Source organism: Salvelinus alpinus, chromosome 19 (assembly GCF_045679555.1).
Source record: "Salvelinus alpinus chromosome 19, SLU_Salpinus.1, whole genome shotgun sequence".
Classification (NCBI taxonomy): domain Eukaryota; kingdom Metazoa; phylum Chordata; class Actinopteri; order Salmoniformes; family Salmonidae; genus Salvelinus; species Salvelinus alpinus.
Window position 1 is genome coordinate 27,582,827 of NC_092104.1, and position 17,947 is coordinate 27,600,773.

Below are 17,947 nucleotides of genomic sequence, written 5' to 3' on the forward strand. Positions count from 1 at the left end.
GTCAACAGAAGTGGGAGGATCAGCAGCGATAGGCTTTACACCAGCATTCTGTAATTGGTTAGACGGTTTTGATTGAGCGTGTTGTTTTTATTGGTCAGTTCCTGAAAGTGTGAAACAAGACTGGGGGGGATAACAGCCACTTTATTCTTGATAGAAAATCATACTGTGCCATTTGAATGTTAACAAAACACATAACACCTCCCTTATAGCCTATACAGTATATGAAAATAAAATAAATGTTGATGTCAGTTATTAGTCTACCAGTTTTTCACGTATTACCAATAATAATTACTCTTGTATAATTGGGCAGCAAACAGCCTACCGTTTTTTTCATTTACCAATAAATCTTTGTTTGTTTATTATAACTTATGGCATCTATATATTTTACTATCATCAGATGATAATAAAACTGTTTGGCTCATTATAATTACTCTTAGACTTGTGCAGCAAACCAGTTTAGAATGAAGAGTATTCAAGGACAAAGGTTAACAATAAAAGCCATCACTAATATGACTCCCACCAGAAAACCGCTGTACACAACAGATGAAAAGAAAATGGCAAATTAACTTAATGACTTCTACATAAAGTTTGACATCACTTCTCTGCCAGGTGTGTTAACATGCTCAACACCAGCCTGGGTCACTGTCTTTTAAATACCTGTACATTCCCACATGGTTCCACCTCGGTGGAAGAAGGCAATCATCACCCCTCTTCCTCAGAAGCCTTCTCCCAAAGATAACAAAGACTGTTGACCTGTTGCTCTGACCTCCATTGTAATGAAGTGTATTGAAAATATCATGGCGTGTAAGCTTCAGTCAGACTAAACACACTGTTGGACCTGTATCAGTTGGCTAACAAATACAACCGTGGCACAGATGAAGAAATCCTCAGCATAGTGCATCTCATCCTGCAACATCTGGACAACCCCAAGGCCTATCTATGCTCTACTGCTATTTGTGGATTTTAGTTCAGCATTTAACGTCAAAATTGCTTTTATTTTCATATATATGCAATAAGTGAGGTGTTTGTTGTGTGTTTTGTTAACATTCAAATGGCACAGTATTATTCTCTAACAAGAATAGAGTGCATTTCTTGGTTCACACGGTGGAGAACTGACCAATTAAAACGTGGAAACTAAAAACAACACGCACAATCAAAACGGTCTGTTGAGCGTCCTACTTCTGTTGACACGCCCACTTCTAAACAGCACGTATGCAATTACCCATACTTGGAACAAGTTGGCTAGTTACATAAGCTAGCTAACTGTGCAAGATAAGCAGTCATACGTATCATAGAGTAGCGTTGAACAACTTCAGAGAATAGAAAAGGCGTTGAGAGAAAGAGGAGCAGAGACAGGTAGGCCTATGTTGTGGCTCTGCCTAGTTTACGTTACAAACTAATTCCTGTCCACTCTGTCTTAGTACCATTTGATGTTTAGCTAGAGATGTACCCATGGAGGTGAATGGAGCAGGAGGAAAAGACGGAGAGAGCAGGGATCAGGCACGTGCATAGATGGAGGTCTTTCTGAGCACCTGCCCTTTTGCCCTCCTATAAGAAAAGTGCCCTTTCAGATTGGTGGCGTTTACATTTTTATTTCACTTAGTCTATTTTCTCTCTTGTTATTTGAGTTGCCCATCAAACCAGCTAATTTTTGAATCTTGGAAACTCCCTCCTCCTTTGCCCCAACGCGTGCGCGTACTGTACTTCTCCTTATTACTTGTCCTGCAGGCAGAAGCTATCTGCGCTGAACGGTAGTGTAGGCTACTAGTGGCTCCCTTTTGATTTGCATGTGTCATCTCACGGTCAGGAACAGGGAAGGCTTCAATTCGACTGTCAGTAGGCCTAAAAGGCAGATAACTCCAATCACAGGTAAAGACTAGTTAGATTGTTTCAACAGGATAGCTACCTAGCAAGATAATTAGCTGCTTTACATCATCTATACTGAACAAAATTATAAATGCAACATATAGAGTACTGGTCCCATGTTTCATGAGTTGAATTAAAAGACTTTTCCATAAGCAGACAGCTTATTTCTCTCAAATTTTGTGCAGAAATGTGTTTAGTGAGCATTCCTCCTTTGCCAAGATAATCCATCCACCTGACAGGTGTGGCATATCAAGAAGCTGATTAAACATGATCATTACACAGGTGCACCTTGTGCTGGGGATAAAAGGCCACTCTAAAATGTGCAGTTTTGTCACACAACACAATGCCACAGATGTCAACATTTTTGAGGGTGCATGCAATTGACATGCTGACTGCAGGAATGTCCACCAGAGCTGTTGCCAGAGAATTGAATGTTCATTTCTCTACCATAAGCCGCTGTAATTTTAGAGAATTTGGCAGTACATCCAACTGGTCTCACAACCACAGACCACGTGTAACCACGCCAGCCCTGGACCTCCACATCTGGCTTCTTCACCTGTGGGATCATCTGAGACCAGCCACCCAGACAGCTGATGAAACTGTGGCTTTGCATAACCGAAGAATTTCTGCACAAACTGTCAGAAAACGCCTCAGGGAAGCTCATCTGTGTGCTCGTCATCCTCACCAGGGTCTTGCCCTGACTGCGGTTCGGTGTCGTAACCGACTTAAGTGGCAAATGCTCACCATCGATGGCCGTTGGCATCACTTGAAAAGTGTGCTCTTTATGAATTAATCCCAGTTTCAACTGTACCGGGCAGATGGCAGACATGTGGGTGAGCAGTTTTCTGTTGTCAATGTTGGGAACAAAGTTCCTCATGGTGCGTTTATAGTATGGGCAGGCATAAGCTACAGGCAACAACAAAAAAATTACATTTTATCGATGGCAATTTGAATGCACAGAGAGACCGTGACGAGATCCTGAGGCCCATTGTCATGCCATTCATCCGTCTCCGTCACCTCATGTTTCAGCATGATAATGCACGGCCCCATGTCACAAGGATCTGTATACAATTCCTGGAAGCTGAACATGTCCCAGTTCTTCCATGGCCTGCATACTCACCAGACATGTCACCCATTGAGCATGTTTGGGATGCTCTGGATGTACCACAGCATGTTCCAGTTCCCGCCAATATCCAGCATCTTCGCACAGCCATTGAAGAGTGGGACAACATTCCATAGGCCACAATCAAGTATGATCAACTCTATGTGAAGGAGATGTGTTGTGCTGCATGAGGCAAATGGTTGTCACACCAGATACTGACTGGTTTTCTGGTCCACGCCCCGACCTTGTTCTTTAAGGTATCTGCGACCAACTGATGTATATCTGTATTCCCAGTCATGTGAAATCCATAGATTAGGGCCTAATGAATTTATTTGAATTGACTGATTTCCTTATATGAACTGTAACTCAGTAATATCTTTGAAATTGTTTCATGTTGCGTTTTATATTTTTGTTCAGTGTACATTCGCTATGATCAGCTGATAGCCCACCCCTCTTTGCCCTCTGAGCATTGTTAGGCTATACGCTTGCTAGAAAGGAGAGTTGATTCAGGATGTGAATAAAGTTAGTAATAAGGAAGTGAGAGTGAAATGTGGTGTGGAAGGAGAGATGCAGAAGGAGGATGAGTAATTGTAGCTATGGGCTCAAGTTGATAGATGGTTGACTTCTGCCAACACTTCCTGGCCAGGACTGGGTGAGTAAATTTGTTTTGGGGGAGAGGTGTGTGTGTTAAGGCTTTAGCTGTAATTGAAGTGATAAAGCACATTCTGTGCATTTCAATCACAATCCTCTTCTGTTTGTTTTGTGCAGTGTCCAGCACAGCACTGTTATGTATTCATAAAGCGTGCGTGCATGCTTATGAGTGTTTGTTTAAAATAAAGCATTTGCTTGTGTGTCAAGCTAGATTGGTTACTATGGTTACAGCTTCACCCTAGAATAACCCTCATTCCCATGGAAAAGTCTGTATGACAGGGTGCATGTGCGTGTGATGCTTTCAGGTGTGTTATCAGCTACAGATGATGACTGGGTTGGCCACATGCTCCGGCTCTGTCAGCTCTCTCCTATTATGGAAGTCTGGCCTTATTATGTGATACTGAGAGGCAGGGGGAGATGTCAGTGATACAGAGAGAGATGTTAGATGTGTCAGTGCATTCACTCATACTGTTTCTCTTGACTGTTGTCTTGTGCCTCTGAATGTCTTCACCAGAACACCATTTTTCTATTGATAACAGATGAACAGGAAGGCATACATGTCTAATTGTAATGGCAGTTAAGAACAGAAACAGCCTCTTGTGTTTGAGCACCATTGTTTCAGCCTGTGAGCTAACAAGTTGCTCTTCTGGTTAATGAATAGGTCTTTATATGTTGGCTAGGCCTTCTAAGTCAATAAATTCACCTTATTAGCGTAACATAAATATGCTATGGGCTATGCAGAACATGGTTAGGTCCACTCGGGTCTGTAAGCTGTAGTTATTACATAGACCCGATGACAATCAAACAGGACCCAGCTCAGACCCGAGGGACAAGTTTGAATTTCAAACAGAAACCCGATCTGTTTGGGTCTCGGGTATATCGTGTCCACCCGGACCCGTGAAGACCTCTACAGTGTATGTGTGTGACGTAAACCTGCTCTTACCCTGCCACCCTCTGTGTCTATAGGTCCCTGAGAGAGTGACACAACTGTGGAACGAATCGCCATGGTGCAGGAGAGTGGGTATGGCTTTACTGAAGCCCTCATCTCCCAGGGCACTCAACAGAAGAGACCAGCAGTAAGAACACCCTTCTGCCTACAGTACACCCACCTACAGTGGGGCAAAAAAGTATTTAGTCAGCCACCAATTGTGCAAGTTCTCCCACTTAAAAAGATGAGAGAGGCCTGTAATTTTCATCATAGGTACACTTCAACTATGACAGACAAAATGAGAAAATAAAATCACATTGTAGGATTTTATGAATTTATTTGCAAATTATGGTGGAAAATAAGTATTTGGTCAATAACAAAAGATTCTCAATACTTTGTTATATACCCTTTGTTGGCAATGACAGAGGTCAAACATTTTCTGTAAGTCTTCACAAGGTTTTCACACACTGTTGCTGGTATGCAGACAATTACATTGGTGGAAGCTACAATCTAGCCTCAATATTAAAGCTGATCTACCCCCTACAAAAAACAGGTTGAAGTATTTCGCAAAGCTGGGATGGGTCTACATTTTGTTTCTGTAAGCTATTTAACAAACCATAATGGACTAACATTGGAATTGGAGTTGATTCCACATATTTGGCAATGGAGCATGTTCTGATTGGCCAGTGAGGGGTCAAGCATCAACATACCTACATCTTATTTATTTATCAAAACCCAGCCCTTTCGCGCCACCGCCAGAAATGCGCCCTTCATTCTTGGGTGTGAAAATGGTTAAATATTTCTGACACAGCCCTAACCTAGAAGGCAAGGTAAATGCCAGTAAATAGACAGGCATTCAACATATGGTGACATAATTTCTATCCTGATGGGAGTGGATGACAATACCCCCATCCACAGGGAACGAGTGGTCACTGAATGGTTTGATGAGCATGACGTACAGTTGAAGTCGGAAGTTTACGTACACCTTAGCCAAATACATTTAAACTCAGTTAACATTCCTGACATTTAATCCTAGTTAAAATTCCCTGTTTTAGGTCAGTTAGGATCACCACTTTATTTTAAGAATGTGAAATGTCAGAATAATAGAGAGAATGATTGATTTATTTCAGCTTTTATTTCATTCATCACATTCCCAGTGGGTCAGAAGTTCACATACACTCAATTAGTATTTGGTAGCATTGCCTTTAAATTGTCTAACTTGGGTCAAATGTTTCGGGTAGCCTTCCACAAGCTTCCCACAATAAGTTGGGTGAATTTTGACCCATTCCACCTGACAGAGCTGGTGTAACTGAGTCAGGTTTGTAGGCCTCCTTCCTCGCACACGCTTTTTCAGTTCTGCCCACACATTTTCTATAGGATTGAGGTCAGGGCTTTGTGATGGCCACTCCAATACCTTGACTTTGTTGTCCTTAAGCCATTTTGCCACAACTTTGGAAATATGCTTGGGGTCATTGTCCGTTTGGAAGACCCATTTGCGACCAAGCTTTAACTTCCTGACTGATGTCTTGAGATGTTGCTTCAATATATCGACATAATTTTCCTACCTCATGATGCCATCTATTTTGTGAAGCGCACCAGTTCCTCCTGCAGTAAAGCACCCCCACAACATGATGCTGCCACCCCCGTGCTTCACTTTTAGGAGGGTGTTCTTCGGCTTGCAAGCCTCCCCCTTTTTCCTCCAAACATAACGATGGTCATTATGGCCAAACAGTTCTATTTTTGTTTCATCAGACCAGAGAACATTTCTCCAAAAAGTACGATCTTTGTCCCCATGTGCAGTTGCAAACCGTAGTCTGGCTTTTTTTATGGCGGTTTTGGAGCAGTGGCTTCTTACTTGCTGAGCGGCCTTTCAGGTTATGTCGATATTGGAGTCGTTTTACTGTGGATATTGTCACGGCTATGTGTAGAGACGGACCAATGCGCAGCGTGCGCTGAGTTCCACATCTTTATTTTCTTGTGAAACTTACAAAACAAAAAGGAACCAAGCAACGAACCGTAACATAAGAGGTGCACATGCACTAACTCAAAACAAGATCCCACAAAAACCCAGTGGGGAAATGGCTGCCTAAATATGATCCCCAATCATCCCCAATCGATAAACAGCTGCCTCTGATGAGAACCATACCAGGCCAACATAGACATGAAACAACCTATATAACCCACCCTAGTCACACCCTGACCTAACCAACATAGAGAATAAAAGGCTCTCTATGGTCAGGGCGTGACAGATATAGATATTTTTTGGTCAGGGCGTGACAGATATAGATATTTTTGTACCGGTTTCCTCCAGCATCTTCACATGGTCCTTTGCTGCTGTTCTGGGATTGATTTGCACTTTTCGCACCAAAGTACGTTCATCTCTAGGCGACAGAACGCGTCTCCTTCCTGAGCGGTATGACGGCTGCGTGGTCCCATGGTGTTTATACTTGCGTACTATTGTTTGTACAGATGAACGTGGTACCTTCAGGCATTTGGAAATTGCTCCCAATGATGAACCAGACTTGTGGAGGTCAACTATTTTTTTTCTGAGATCTTGGCTGATTTCTGTTGATTTTCCCATGATGTCAAGCAAAGAGGCACTGAGTTTGAAGGTAGGCCTTGAAATACATCCACAGGTACATCTCCAATTGACTTAAATGATGTCAATTTACCTATCAGAAGCTTCTAAAGCCATGACATAATTTTCTGGAATTTTCCAAGCTGTTTAAAGGCACAGTCAACTTAGTGAATGTAAACTTCTGACCCACTGGAATTGTGATACGTTGAAATAATTTGTTAACAATTGTTGGGGAAATTACTTGTGCCATGCACAAAGTATATGTCCTAACCGACTTGCCAAAACTATAGTTTGTTAACAAGAAATTTGTGGAGTGGTTGAAAAACCAAGTTTTAATGACTCCAACCTAAGTGTACGTAAACTTCCGACTTCAACTGTAAACCATATGCCATTGCCGTCTCAGTCACCAGATCTCAACCCAATTGAACACTTATGTAATATTCTGGAGTGACGCCTGAGACAGCGTTTTCCGTCAACAAAACACCAAATTATGGAATTTCACGGTGAAAAATATTGTTGTATCCCTCTAATAGAGTTCCAGACACTTGTAGAATCTATGCCAAGGTGCATTGAAGCTGTTCTGGCTCATGGTCGCCCGCCCTGTTAAGACACTTTATGTTGGTGTTTTCATTATTTTGGCAGTTACATGTACCTACCCTACTGCCTCCTATGGGCCCTGGTCAAAAGTAGCAAACTATAGAGGGAATAGGGTGGCATTTGGGATGTATCCTATGATATGATGAATACATCGCAGTCAAGTGTGACGTAAATGTTTTCACCCATCTCTGGCAGGTTCCAACAGAATCTCTTCCAGCTCGATTTGGGATTTCGATGTGGATTTGGTTTGGAGAGTTGCTTTCAACATGTCAGCACTTTTTTCACAATGTGTTCTTACTGTAGTGAAAACTTACTGGCTCATTTATCAGTGTCATACTGCAGGCTCTCTATTAAAGTGGCTTGGCCCTGGCCCTGCTCAGCCTGTGGAGGATTTGCTAATATTTGAAAAAGGCCTACCTGTGATTTGGCTGGAGGAATGGGAGGAAGGAATATATGTACATTAGTGGAGGCTGCTGAAGGGAGTATGGCTCATAATGATGGCTGGAACGGCGCAAATGGAATGGCATCAAGCACACAGAAACCATGTGTTTGATACATTCCACTCCAGCCATTACCACTAGCCTGTCCTCCCCAATTAAGGTGCCAACAACCTCCTGTGCTATACATGCATAATGATCTGCATGTCATTGTGTCAGTAAGGGGAAAACACTGCATGTCTTTTCAGTTAACACACACCCTCCCTTCCTCACACCCTCTGTCTCCCTCACTCTCATAAAACACACACACGCCACTCTCTCTCCCACAAACACACATACACACACTACTCCCAACTTTTCAAATGATAGGCACCAAACAGAATTGAAGGAGCACCAGAAATAAATAGATTTGATATAGTGTAGGCTTACATTAGGCCTAAATTAATTCTTCCTTTTGAAATACCCCTCATGATTAGCAGACTCTTTTCCTTTCTTCCTGTGCCAATTAAATTTGCCTAAACCTACTGTCAAGTTACCAGGTTGTTAGCTTGCTGGGTAACATGACTGAACAACGTTGTCTGTTACCAAACCAATAATCAGTGACCCAGGATTAGTGTAAAAGGCCCGTGACATGGTTTATGAAATTATAGCAAATGTGCACTAATCCTGATAGGTAGAATGAAAGGCATCTCTGGTAATATGTGTCATATTGTTCTCACTGGTTAGACTAGAGACAAGATGTTTTCTCTGCTCCATTTTCCATCTCTGGTACTCAGAGGCTGCATGTCAGGGAACTTTTAAAGTCTACTCAGACTGGTCTGTGCTCTTGGTTGTAACAGGTGATGAAATTATACAGTGTATCGCTTTGCGGGCTGCTCCAATGTAACAAATATACAACTCTAACAACATAAGACTCGTCTGGGTCTGCATCCCCGCTCACTTCACAGTTAAATTATATATAATTTTTAACAAAGTGCAGTGGATATTATTGCTTAAATTCAACTGAATTTATAAACAAAACTGACTTTAGAAACATTTTAAAACAAGCGCCCGCAGGTTCTTTAGATCGGTCGGGCTGAAAAAGTCGGTAGTATCGTATGAGACAGTACTACGGTATTCTAAAATCTTCGTATCATGACATTTTGGTAACGTGATATTACCGTGTTACACTACAAGCAAGCCAATCAATGCCTTCGTCTGTTACACATGCGCACACACACACAGCACAATACTTGTGTGTTGGGAGTAGACAGAATAATAATGGATTTGGTCTCACTGATAGGGATGTCATGTGAACACATTCTACTGCCACTTAGCTAGTTTGAAAGTCACCGCTCAAAAGTCCTATACAGTGACAATCCGGTTTGTGTTTGACATGTTGTTGATATAAGATCATGTGTTTGTGCCGGACGATATAAGAACAATACCAAATATGAAGCATGTTGACTCAGAGTTGATGCTGTCGTCAATTTACATTGTGATTTTGTGTGTATGTTAATGCCATATCCCTGCATTCTCTCCCTGTTAGTTGTCGTGGGGGTCGAAGATCAAGAAGAAGCTGAAGACTGTAGCTCCCTACCTCGGCAAATTCAGACCATCTGTAGGACAATGTTGCCACCAGTGTACCCCTGACAGCCTGGTAAGTAGGGGGATGGAGAGCGAGGCGAGGTGGGTACTTAAGCAATAAGGCCCGAGGAGGAGTAGTAGTGCGTTGCTAGGTAACAATGTAAACAATGGCACTTTTTATGAATGTACAGGCTGCTGAGGGGAGAATGGCTCCTAATAATGTCCGGAACGGAGCAAATGGCATCAAACACCTGGAAACCATTTGTTTGATGTATTTGATACCATTCCACTAAGTCCGCTCCAGTCATTACCACAAGCCCGTTCTCCCAAATGAAGGTGCCACCAACCTCCTGTGGTTGTCTCGTATATCATGGGCAGGATAGGCTCTAACAATGGGAATTCCAAACCACCCGTTGTATAATCAAGCAACACGACCTCAGGGGTTTGTGGTATATGTCCAATATTCCACAGCTAAGGGCTGTTCTTAAGGATGACGCAACGCAGAGTGCCTGGACACAGCCCTTAGCGGTGGTATATTGGCCATATACCACAAACCCCTGAGGTCGCTTATTGCTATTATAAACTGGTTACCAACGTAATTAGAAGACTAAATAGTTATTTTTTGTCATACCCATTGTATATGGTCTGATATACTGTAGCATTCAGGGCTCGAACCACCGAGTTTATAAAGTAGATTGCGTCTCAATAGTGTCTTCCTGTTCCTTGTGTTCCTCCATTTTGACACCTAACTACTGTTTTCAGACTAATGCAAATCCAAGATGGCGTAGCAGATGCAAACCAAGTTGGTGTAGCAGTCGGTCGTGTCTTTGTCTTATCCCGTGTAAATAGCCGGCTTTATCTTTTCTTGTATACATTTTAATCTCACTTTCTGTTTACTAACTAAATATACTTTCCTGCAACCCGCCTCACCCAATGTGGTACGCATCTGCTATTTTTATTCCTTAAAACTGGAACCTCTGTCAGGAACTAGCCAGCTAACTAGCTACTAGTCTTTGTTAGCCACGGCTAGCGATTTTCACCTTTTAGCTCGGAGACCGCCAGCTTTAGCTCGGACAATACATGCCAGTCTGCACAGCGAGATATCAAACCAGAGCATATCGAACTGATTCCCCCTACCACATCACTGGGATTCCTGCCTCTCTGGATCATTGCAGCTAGCTAGCTGCTACCGAGTGGCTACTGTTAGCTAACGCCTCTCTCCCGAGGCAAGCACCAGTTAGCCTTGAGCTAGCCACAAGCTAGGCCCATGTACCAGCTAATTCTAGGGCTACAATACCTCTTTTGCCAATTGGCCTGGACCCTTTGTTGTCGATGCGGAACCCCGCCGATCCATCACGACTGGTCTGCCGACGTGGTCGCCCAATGTGGTCTCAACGGGCTTTTCCGTTGCGATGTCGCCGAAGACCCATCTTCTTACCCCGGCCCGCTAGCTTTCTAAGCGCCGTGTCTCCCACTCACCTAGCGTAGTACTGACTACTGAACGGCTCCCTGACTAACCTATTGCTGTTCTTTGGGCCCTATGATCACTCGGCTACACAGCTGATGCCCACTGGACTGTTACAATAACACGGTACCCCATTTTGTTTATATGTTGGCCCCAGCCTCGAACTCAGGTTCTGTATGTACCTAACTGACCTGCTCTGCCCATTCATCACCATTTACCCGTTGTTGTCTTAGCTCTCCCGATCAACACCTATGACTGCTTTTTGCCTCCCTCGGCTAGTCCTTATTGTTTCAGTCCCACTCACCTTACCTTAGATATCTCTTTTGTCCCACCCTCCACACATGCAGAGACCTCAGCTGGCTTAACTGGTCCCACCAGAGACGAAACCTCTCTCATTGTCACTCAACGCCTAGGTTTACTCACATCCTACCATACCCTTGTCTGTACATTATACCCTGAATCTATTCTACAACGCCCAGAAATCTGCTCCTTTTATTCCCTGTTCCCATTGCACTAGACGACCAGTTCTTATAGCCTTTAGCCGTACCCTTATCCTACTCTGTTCCTCTGGTGATGTAGAGCTTAACCCAGGCCCTGTAGACCCTAGTAGACCCTTCCTATTCCCCAGGCGCTATCATTTGTTGACTTCTGTAACCGTAAAAGCCTTGGTTTCATGCATGTTAACATCAGAAGCCTCCTCCCTAAGTTTGTTTTATTCACTGCTTTAGCACACTCCGCCAACCCTGATGTCCTAGCCGTGTCTGAATCCTGGTTTAGGAAGGCCACCAAAAATCTCCAACTACAACATTTTCCGCCGCGATAGAAATGCCAAAGGGGGCGGGGTCGCAATCTACTGCAGAGAGCCTGCAGAGTTCTGTCATGCTATCCAGGTCTGTACCCAAACCAGTTCGAGCTTCTACTTCTAAAAATCCACCTTTCCAGAAACAAGTCTCTCACTGTTGCCGCCTGCTATAGACCCCCCTCAGCCCCCAGTTGTGCCCTGGACTCCATATGCGAATTGATTGCCCTTCATTTATCTTCAGAGTTCGTACTTTAGGGTGACCTAAACTGGGATATGCTTAACACCCCGTCCGTCCTACAATCTAAGCTAGATGCCCTCAATCGCACAAGGAACCTACCAGGTACAACCCAAAATCTGTAAACACGGGCTCCCTCATATCATTCTGACCAACCTGCCTTCTAAATACACCTATGCTGTCTTCAACCAGGATCTCAGCGACCACTGCATCATTGCCTGCATCCGTAATGGGTCTGCGGTCAAACGACCACCCCTATTCACTGTCAAACGCTCCCTAAAACACTTCAGCGAGCAGTCCTTTCTAATCGCCCTGGCCCGGGTATCCTGGATATTGATATTGACCTCATCCCGTCAGTAGAGGATGCCTGGTTATTCTTTAAATAAGCATGCCCCATTTTTTTAAATGTAGAACTAAGAACAGATATAGCCCTTGGTTCACTCCAGACTTGACTGTCCTTGACCAGCACAAAAACATCCTGTGGCGGACTGCATTAGCGTCGAATAGCCCCCGCGATATACAACTTTTCCGGGGAGTTAGGAACCAATATACACAGTCCGTTTGAAAAAGCTAGCTCTTGCTTTCCTAACAGAATTTTGCATTCTGTAGCACAAATTCCCAAAAGTTTTGGGACACTGTAAAGTCCATGGAGAATAAGAGCACCTCTTCCCAGCTGCCCACTGCACTGAGGCTAGGAAACACTGTCACCACCGATAAATCCACAATAATTGAGAATTTCAATAAGCATTTCTCTACAGCTGGCCTTGCTTTCCACCTGGCTACCCCGACCCCGGCCAACAGCTCTGCACTCCCCGCAACAACTGCCCAAGCCCCCCCCGCTTCTCCTTCACTCAAATCCAGATAGCTGATGTTCTGAAAGAGCTACACAATCTGGACCCCTACAAATCAGCTGGGCTAGACAATCTGTACCCTCTCTTTTTAAAATTATCCGCCGCAATTGTTGCAACCCCTATTACTAGCCTATTCAACCTCGTTCGTATCATCTGAGATCACTAAAGATTGGAAAGCTGCCTCGGTCATCCCCCTTTCAAAGGGGGAGACACTCTAGACCCAAACTGTTATAAACCTATATCCATCCTGCCCTGCCTTTCTAAAGCCAGATCACCGACCATTTCGAATCCCACTGTACCTTCTCCGCTATGCAATCTGGTTTCCGAGCTGGGCATGAGTGTACCTCAGCCACTCTCAAGGTCCTAAACGATATCATAACCGCCATCGATAAAAGACAGTACTGTGCAGCCGTCTTCATCGACCTGGCCAAGGCTTTCGACTCTGTTAATCACCGCATTCTTAACAGCCTTGGTTTCTCAAATTACTGCCTCGCCTGGTTCACCAACTACTTCTCAGATAGAGATAGAGTTGTGTCAAATCGGAGGGCCTGTTGTCCGGACCTCTGGCAGTCTCTATGGGGGTGCCACAGGGTTCAATTCGCTCTTGCTCCTGGTGATTCTCTGATCCACCTCTACGCAGACAACACCATTCTGTATACTTCTGCCCCTTATTTGGACACTGTTAACAAACCTCTAGACGAGCTTCAATGCCATACCACACTCCTTCCGTGGCCTCCAACTGCTCTTAAATGCTAGAAATACTAAATGCATGCTTTTCATCCGATCAGTGTCTCACCCGCCCGCCCGACTAGCATCACTATTCTGGACGGTTCTGACTGAGAATATGTGGACAACTACACATACCTAGGTGTCTGGCTAGACTGAACTCTCCTTCCAGACTCACATTAAAGCGTCTCCAATCCAAAATTAAATATAGAATCGGCTTCCTATTCCTAAATCTTCCTTTACTCATGCTGCTAAAGATACCCTCGTAATACTGACTGTCCTACCAATCCTTGACTTCGGCGATGTAATTTACAAAATAGCCTCAAACTCTACTCAGCAAATTAGATGTCGTCTATCACAGTGCCATCCGTTTTGTCACCAAAGCCACATATACTACCCACCACTGCGACCTGTGTATGCTCTCGTTGGCTGGCTCTCGCTTCATATTTGTCACCAAACTCACTGGCTCCAGGTCCATCTATAAGTCTTTGCTAGGTAAAGCCCCGCCTTATCTCAGCTCACTGGTCACCATAGCAACATCCACGCATAGCACGCGCTCCAGTAGGTATATTTCACTGGTTATCCCCAATGCCAACTCCTTTGGCCGCCTTTCCTTCCAGTTCTCTGCTGCCAATGACTGGAACGAATTGCAAAAATCACTGAAGCTGGAGACTTATCTCCCTCACTAACTTTAAGCATCAGCTGTCAGAGCAGCTTACCGATCACTGCACCTGTACACAGCCCATCTGTAAATAGCCCACCCAACTACCTCATTCCCCAAATTATTTATTTTTGCTCTTTTTGCACCCCAGTATCTCTACTTGCACATCTATCACTCCAGGGTTAATGCTAAATTGTAATTATTTCGCCAGTATGGCCTATTTATTGCTTTACCTCCCTAATCTTACTACATTTGCACTCACACAGGTTTTTCTATTGTGTTATTGACTGTACATTTGTTTGTAACTCTGTTGTTTTTGTCGCACTGCCTTGCTTTATCTTGGCCACGTCGCAACTGGCCTACCTGGTTAAATAAAGGTGAAATAAAAAAAATAATAAATTATGCAGATGGAAGAGAGAAAGCCACTTCAGACTTTTGAGGTGTGCCCAGAGAGCGAGCCTATTGAGGTGTGCCCAGAGAGCGAGCCTATTGAGGTGTGCCCAGAGAGCGAGCCTATTGAGGTGTGCCCAGAGAGCGAGCCTATGGAGGGGGTGCCCAGAGAGCGAGCCTATGGAGGGGGTGCCCAGAGAGCGAGCCTATGGAGGGGGTGCCCAGAGAGCGAGCCTATGGAGGGGGTGCCCAGAGAGCGAGCCTATGGAGGGGGTGCCCAGAGAGCGAGCCTATGGAGGGGGTGCCCAGAGAGCGAGCCTATGGAGGGGGTGCCCAGAGAGCGAGCCTATGGAGGGGGTGCCCAGAGAGCGAGCCTATGGAGGGGGTGCCCAGAGAGCGAGCCTATGGAGGGGGTGCCCAGAGAGCGAGCCTATGGAGGGGGTGCCCAGAGAGCGAGCCTATGGAGGGGGTGCCCAGAGAGCGAGCCTATGGAGGGGGTGCCCAGAGAGCGAGCCTATGGAGGGAGTGCCCAGAGAGCGAGCCTATGGAGGGGGTGCCCAGAGAGCGAGCCTATGGAGGGGGTGCCCAGAGAGCGAGCCTATGGAGGGGGTGCCCAGAGAGCGAGCCTATGGAGGGGGTGCCCAGAGAGCGAGCCTATGGAGGGGGTGCCCAGAGAGCGAGCCTATGGAGGGGGTGCCCAGAGAGCCCTTTCTGTGTTTGCAAACTTTGCCGCATGAGGGTGGCAGAACACAGTGCAATCTTATAGAACGCCCGCAAAAACCGCCTCTATTTACATGTTGCTTATTTCACCCTACTTTTGGATTATAATTGAATGAATGTATGAATGTCCTGCTTAATATATTGTTTGTGTCATCATCGCAAATCAATTACATTATACTTAAACACAAACTTCAACCAGTAAAATTGCTCTTTGGCTAGCTTTTGCTACAGCTTATAAGAATGAGTGTTAGCATTCTAGCTAACAACTGCTGCATCCAAAATAGTTATTTTGCAAAACAATCACAAAATATAATCTTAGCGACTGTTCAAGCAAGAATCAAAACATCATTGTAAGCGTATGAGAACCCCAAAAACGTATTAAGTTTAGAAGTAATAAAAACGTAAATCTAAATGTTGAATGGCCGCAAATGGTGATGGCTTTCTTACTGCCGCCAAGAGTGACGTCAGTGTGTCGTGTACTGGAAAAAGGTCTATAGAGAGGCTATTGAGGTGTACCCATAGAGATGGGGTTGACCTGACACACAAAGCACATTTAGCAAACCCAGTCATGTCCTAATAAATGGCCCCATTTAAATGAAGTCCTTAAAGGACGTTTACTGTTCACATCAGTCAATCTCTGCAGCAGTGGTGGCTGGAGGCACTTTAAATCAGGATGGGTTCATAGTAATGGAATGGTGTCAATCACATCAAACATGTGTTTCATACCATTCCATCACTCAATTCCAGCCATTATTATGAGGTGTGGTACTGGCAGTGTGTAGTAGTCTTTGGACTGGTCTAACCAACTAGGTTGTGTGTGTGTGTGTGCTTACACTTGCGTTTCAGGGCAAGAAGCTGGGACAGACCATACCCTCTCTGGGGTTCCATAATCTACTGAGTGTCAATGAGACCCACACCAGGTAGATGTTACACATATATTACACACACACTCCACGGCCTTACACTGCATGCAAACACACAATGATGTGATGTTTCCTGGGTGTTGTAGGTATCGTGGTTGGCTGGTGAGGAGAGTGTGCTGTGTGCTGTTGGTCAGAGGCTGCAGGGTCTACCCTAGTCCTGCTACTGACAGAGTGGAGCGAGTCTCCCAAAGCAACAGGTACCTGTGTGTGTATTTTATTGTTGCATGCATAAGTACAGTTACCGCTTCGTACACACCAACGGCATCATTGCATTTTGGTACACCAGAAGTACATTCATTTCCAATGAAACGCTGCGTTTGCTGTGCAGCATTGTGTTGCAGTGCTTTCGGTGTGGTGCAGATGTTGGATTTATTGAACGTATGCGTTAAACTGTATGAGTAGACGGCTTGACAGAAATGGTAGCAGAAGGTGAATGTTAAACTTTTGTTGCACACATCCAGCTGATGCTGCATACTATTTTGCGCATTGACGCTGTCGGTGTGTTCGAAGCGTAAATGTTTAACTTGCAAGCTCTACCCAACAGTGCAGTAATCACTATAAAAAAAATACTATAGCGAAAATGGATCGCTCCTGCAGACATATAACAAATGGATCGCTATGTACCAAAACTCTCTCTCTCTGGAAAAAACAAGACCACATGAATTGAAAACCACTGGGAACAGCAGATATACCAGCAGATATATCTTAATGATCGGCTATGAAAAGCCAACTGACATTTACTCCTGAGGTGCTGACTTGCTGCACCCTCGACAACTACTGTGATTATTATTATTTGACCATGCTGGTCATTTATGAACATTTGAACATCTTGGCCATGTTCTGTTATAATCTCCACCCGGCACAGCCATAAGAGGACTGGCCACCCCTCATAGCCTGGTTTCTTCCTAGGTTTTGGCCTTTCTAGGGAGTTTTTCCTAGCCACCGTGATTCTACACCTGCATTGCTTGCTGTTTGGGGTTTTAGGCTGGGTTTCTGTAAGGCACTTTGAGATATCAGCTGATGTAAGAAGGGCTATATAAATAAATTTGATTTGATATACACTCACATGCCAGTTTATTAGGTACACCACCCCGTTCACGAAAATGGTTTGCTCCTACGTACAGTGAGTCAATGTTAGAATAGGCAAAACGAGTGGCTTAAGCGACTTTGACCGTGGTATGATCGTCGGTGCAAGGCGTGCCAGATCCAGTAACTCAAACGAATGCCCTCCTTGGCTTTTCACGCATGACCGTGTCTAGGGTTTACTAAGAATGGTGCGACAAACAAAAAACATCCAGTCAGCGGCAGTCCTGTGGGCGAAAACAGCTTGTTGAGAGGTCAAAGGAGAATGGCAAGAATCGTACAAGCTAACAGGTGGGCCACAAACAGATAAATAACGGTGCAGAACGGCATCTCGTAATGCATAACGTGTCGATCCTCGTCACAGAT

General features: G+C 44.5%; 1 protein-coding gene across 3 annotated transcripts in view; it reads left to right on the top strand.

The window, feature by feature from the left end:
* Nucleotides 1-1,240: 1,240 nt before the first annotated feature.
* gpat2 (glycerol-3-phosphate acyltransferase 2, mitochondrial) overlaps nt 1,241-17,947 on the top strand; it is a 52,695-nt gene continuing 35,988 nt past the window's right edge. For 2 of the 3 annotated variants that reach the window (XM_071352733.1, XM_071352734.1), the window contains exons 1-5: nt 1,241-1,356; nt 4,586-4,695; nt 9,688-9,798; nt 16,422-16,495; nt 16,585-16,695. In XM_071352733.1, coding sequence (XP_071208834.1) covers nt 4,624-4,695; nt 9,688-9,798; nt 16,422-16,495; nt 16,585-16,695 — 368 coding nt within the window. In that variant the 5' untranslated portion in view covers nt 1,241-1,356; nt 4,586-4,623. Of the gene's footprint in view, nt 1,357-4,585; nt 4,696-9,687; nt 9,799-16,421; nt 16,496-16,584; nt 16,696-17,660; nt 17,873-17,947 lie in introns of those variants that run through there. The other variant, XM_071352735.1, reaches the window with a different exon arrangement.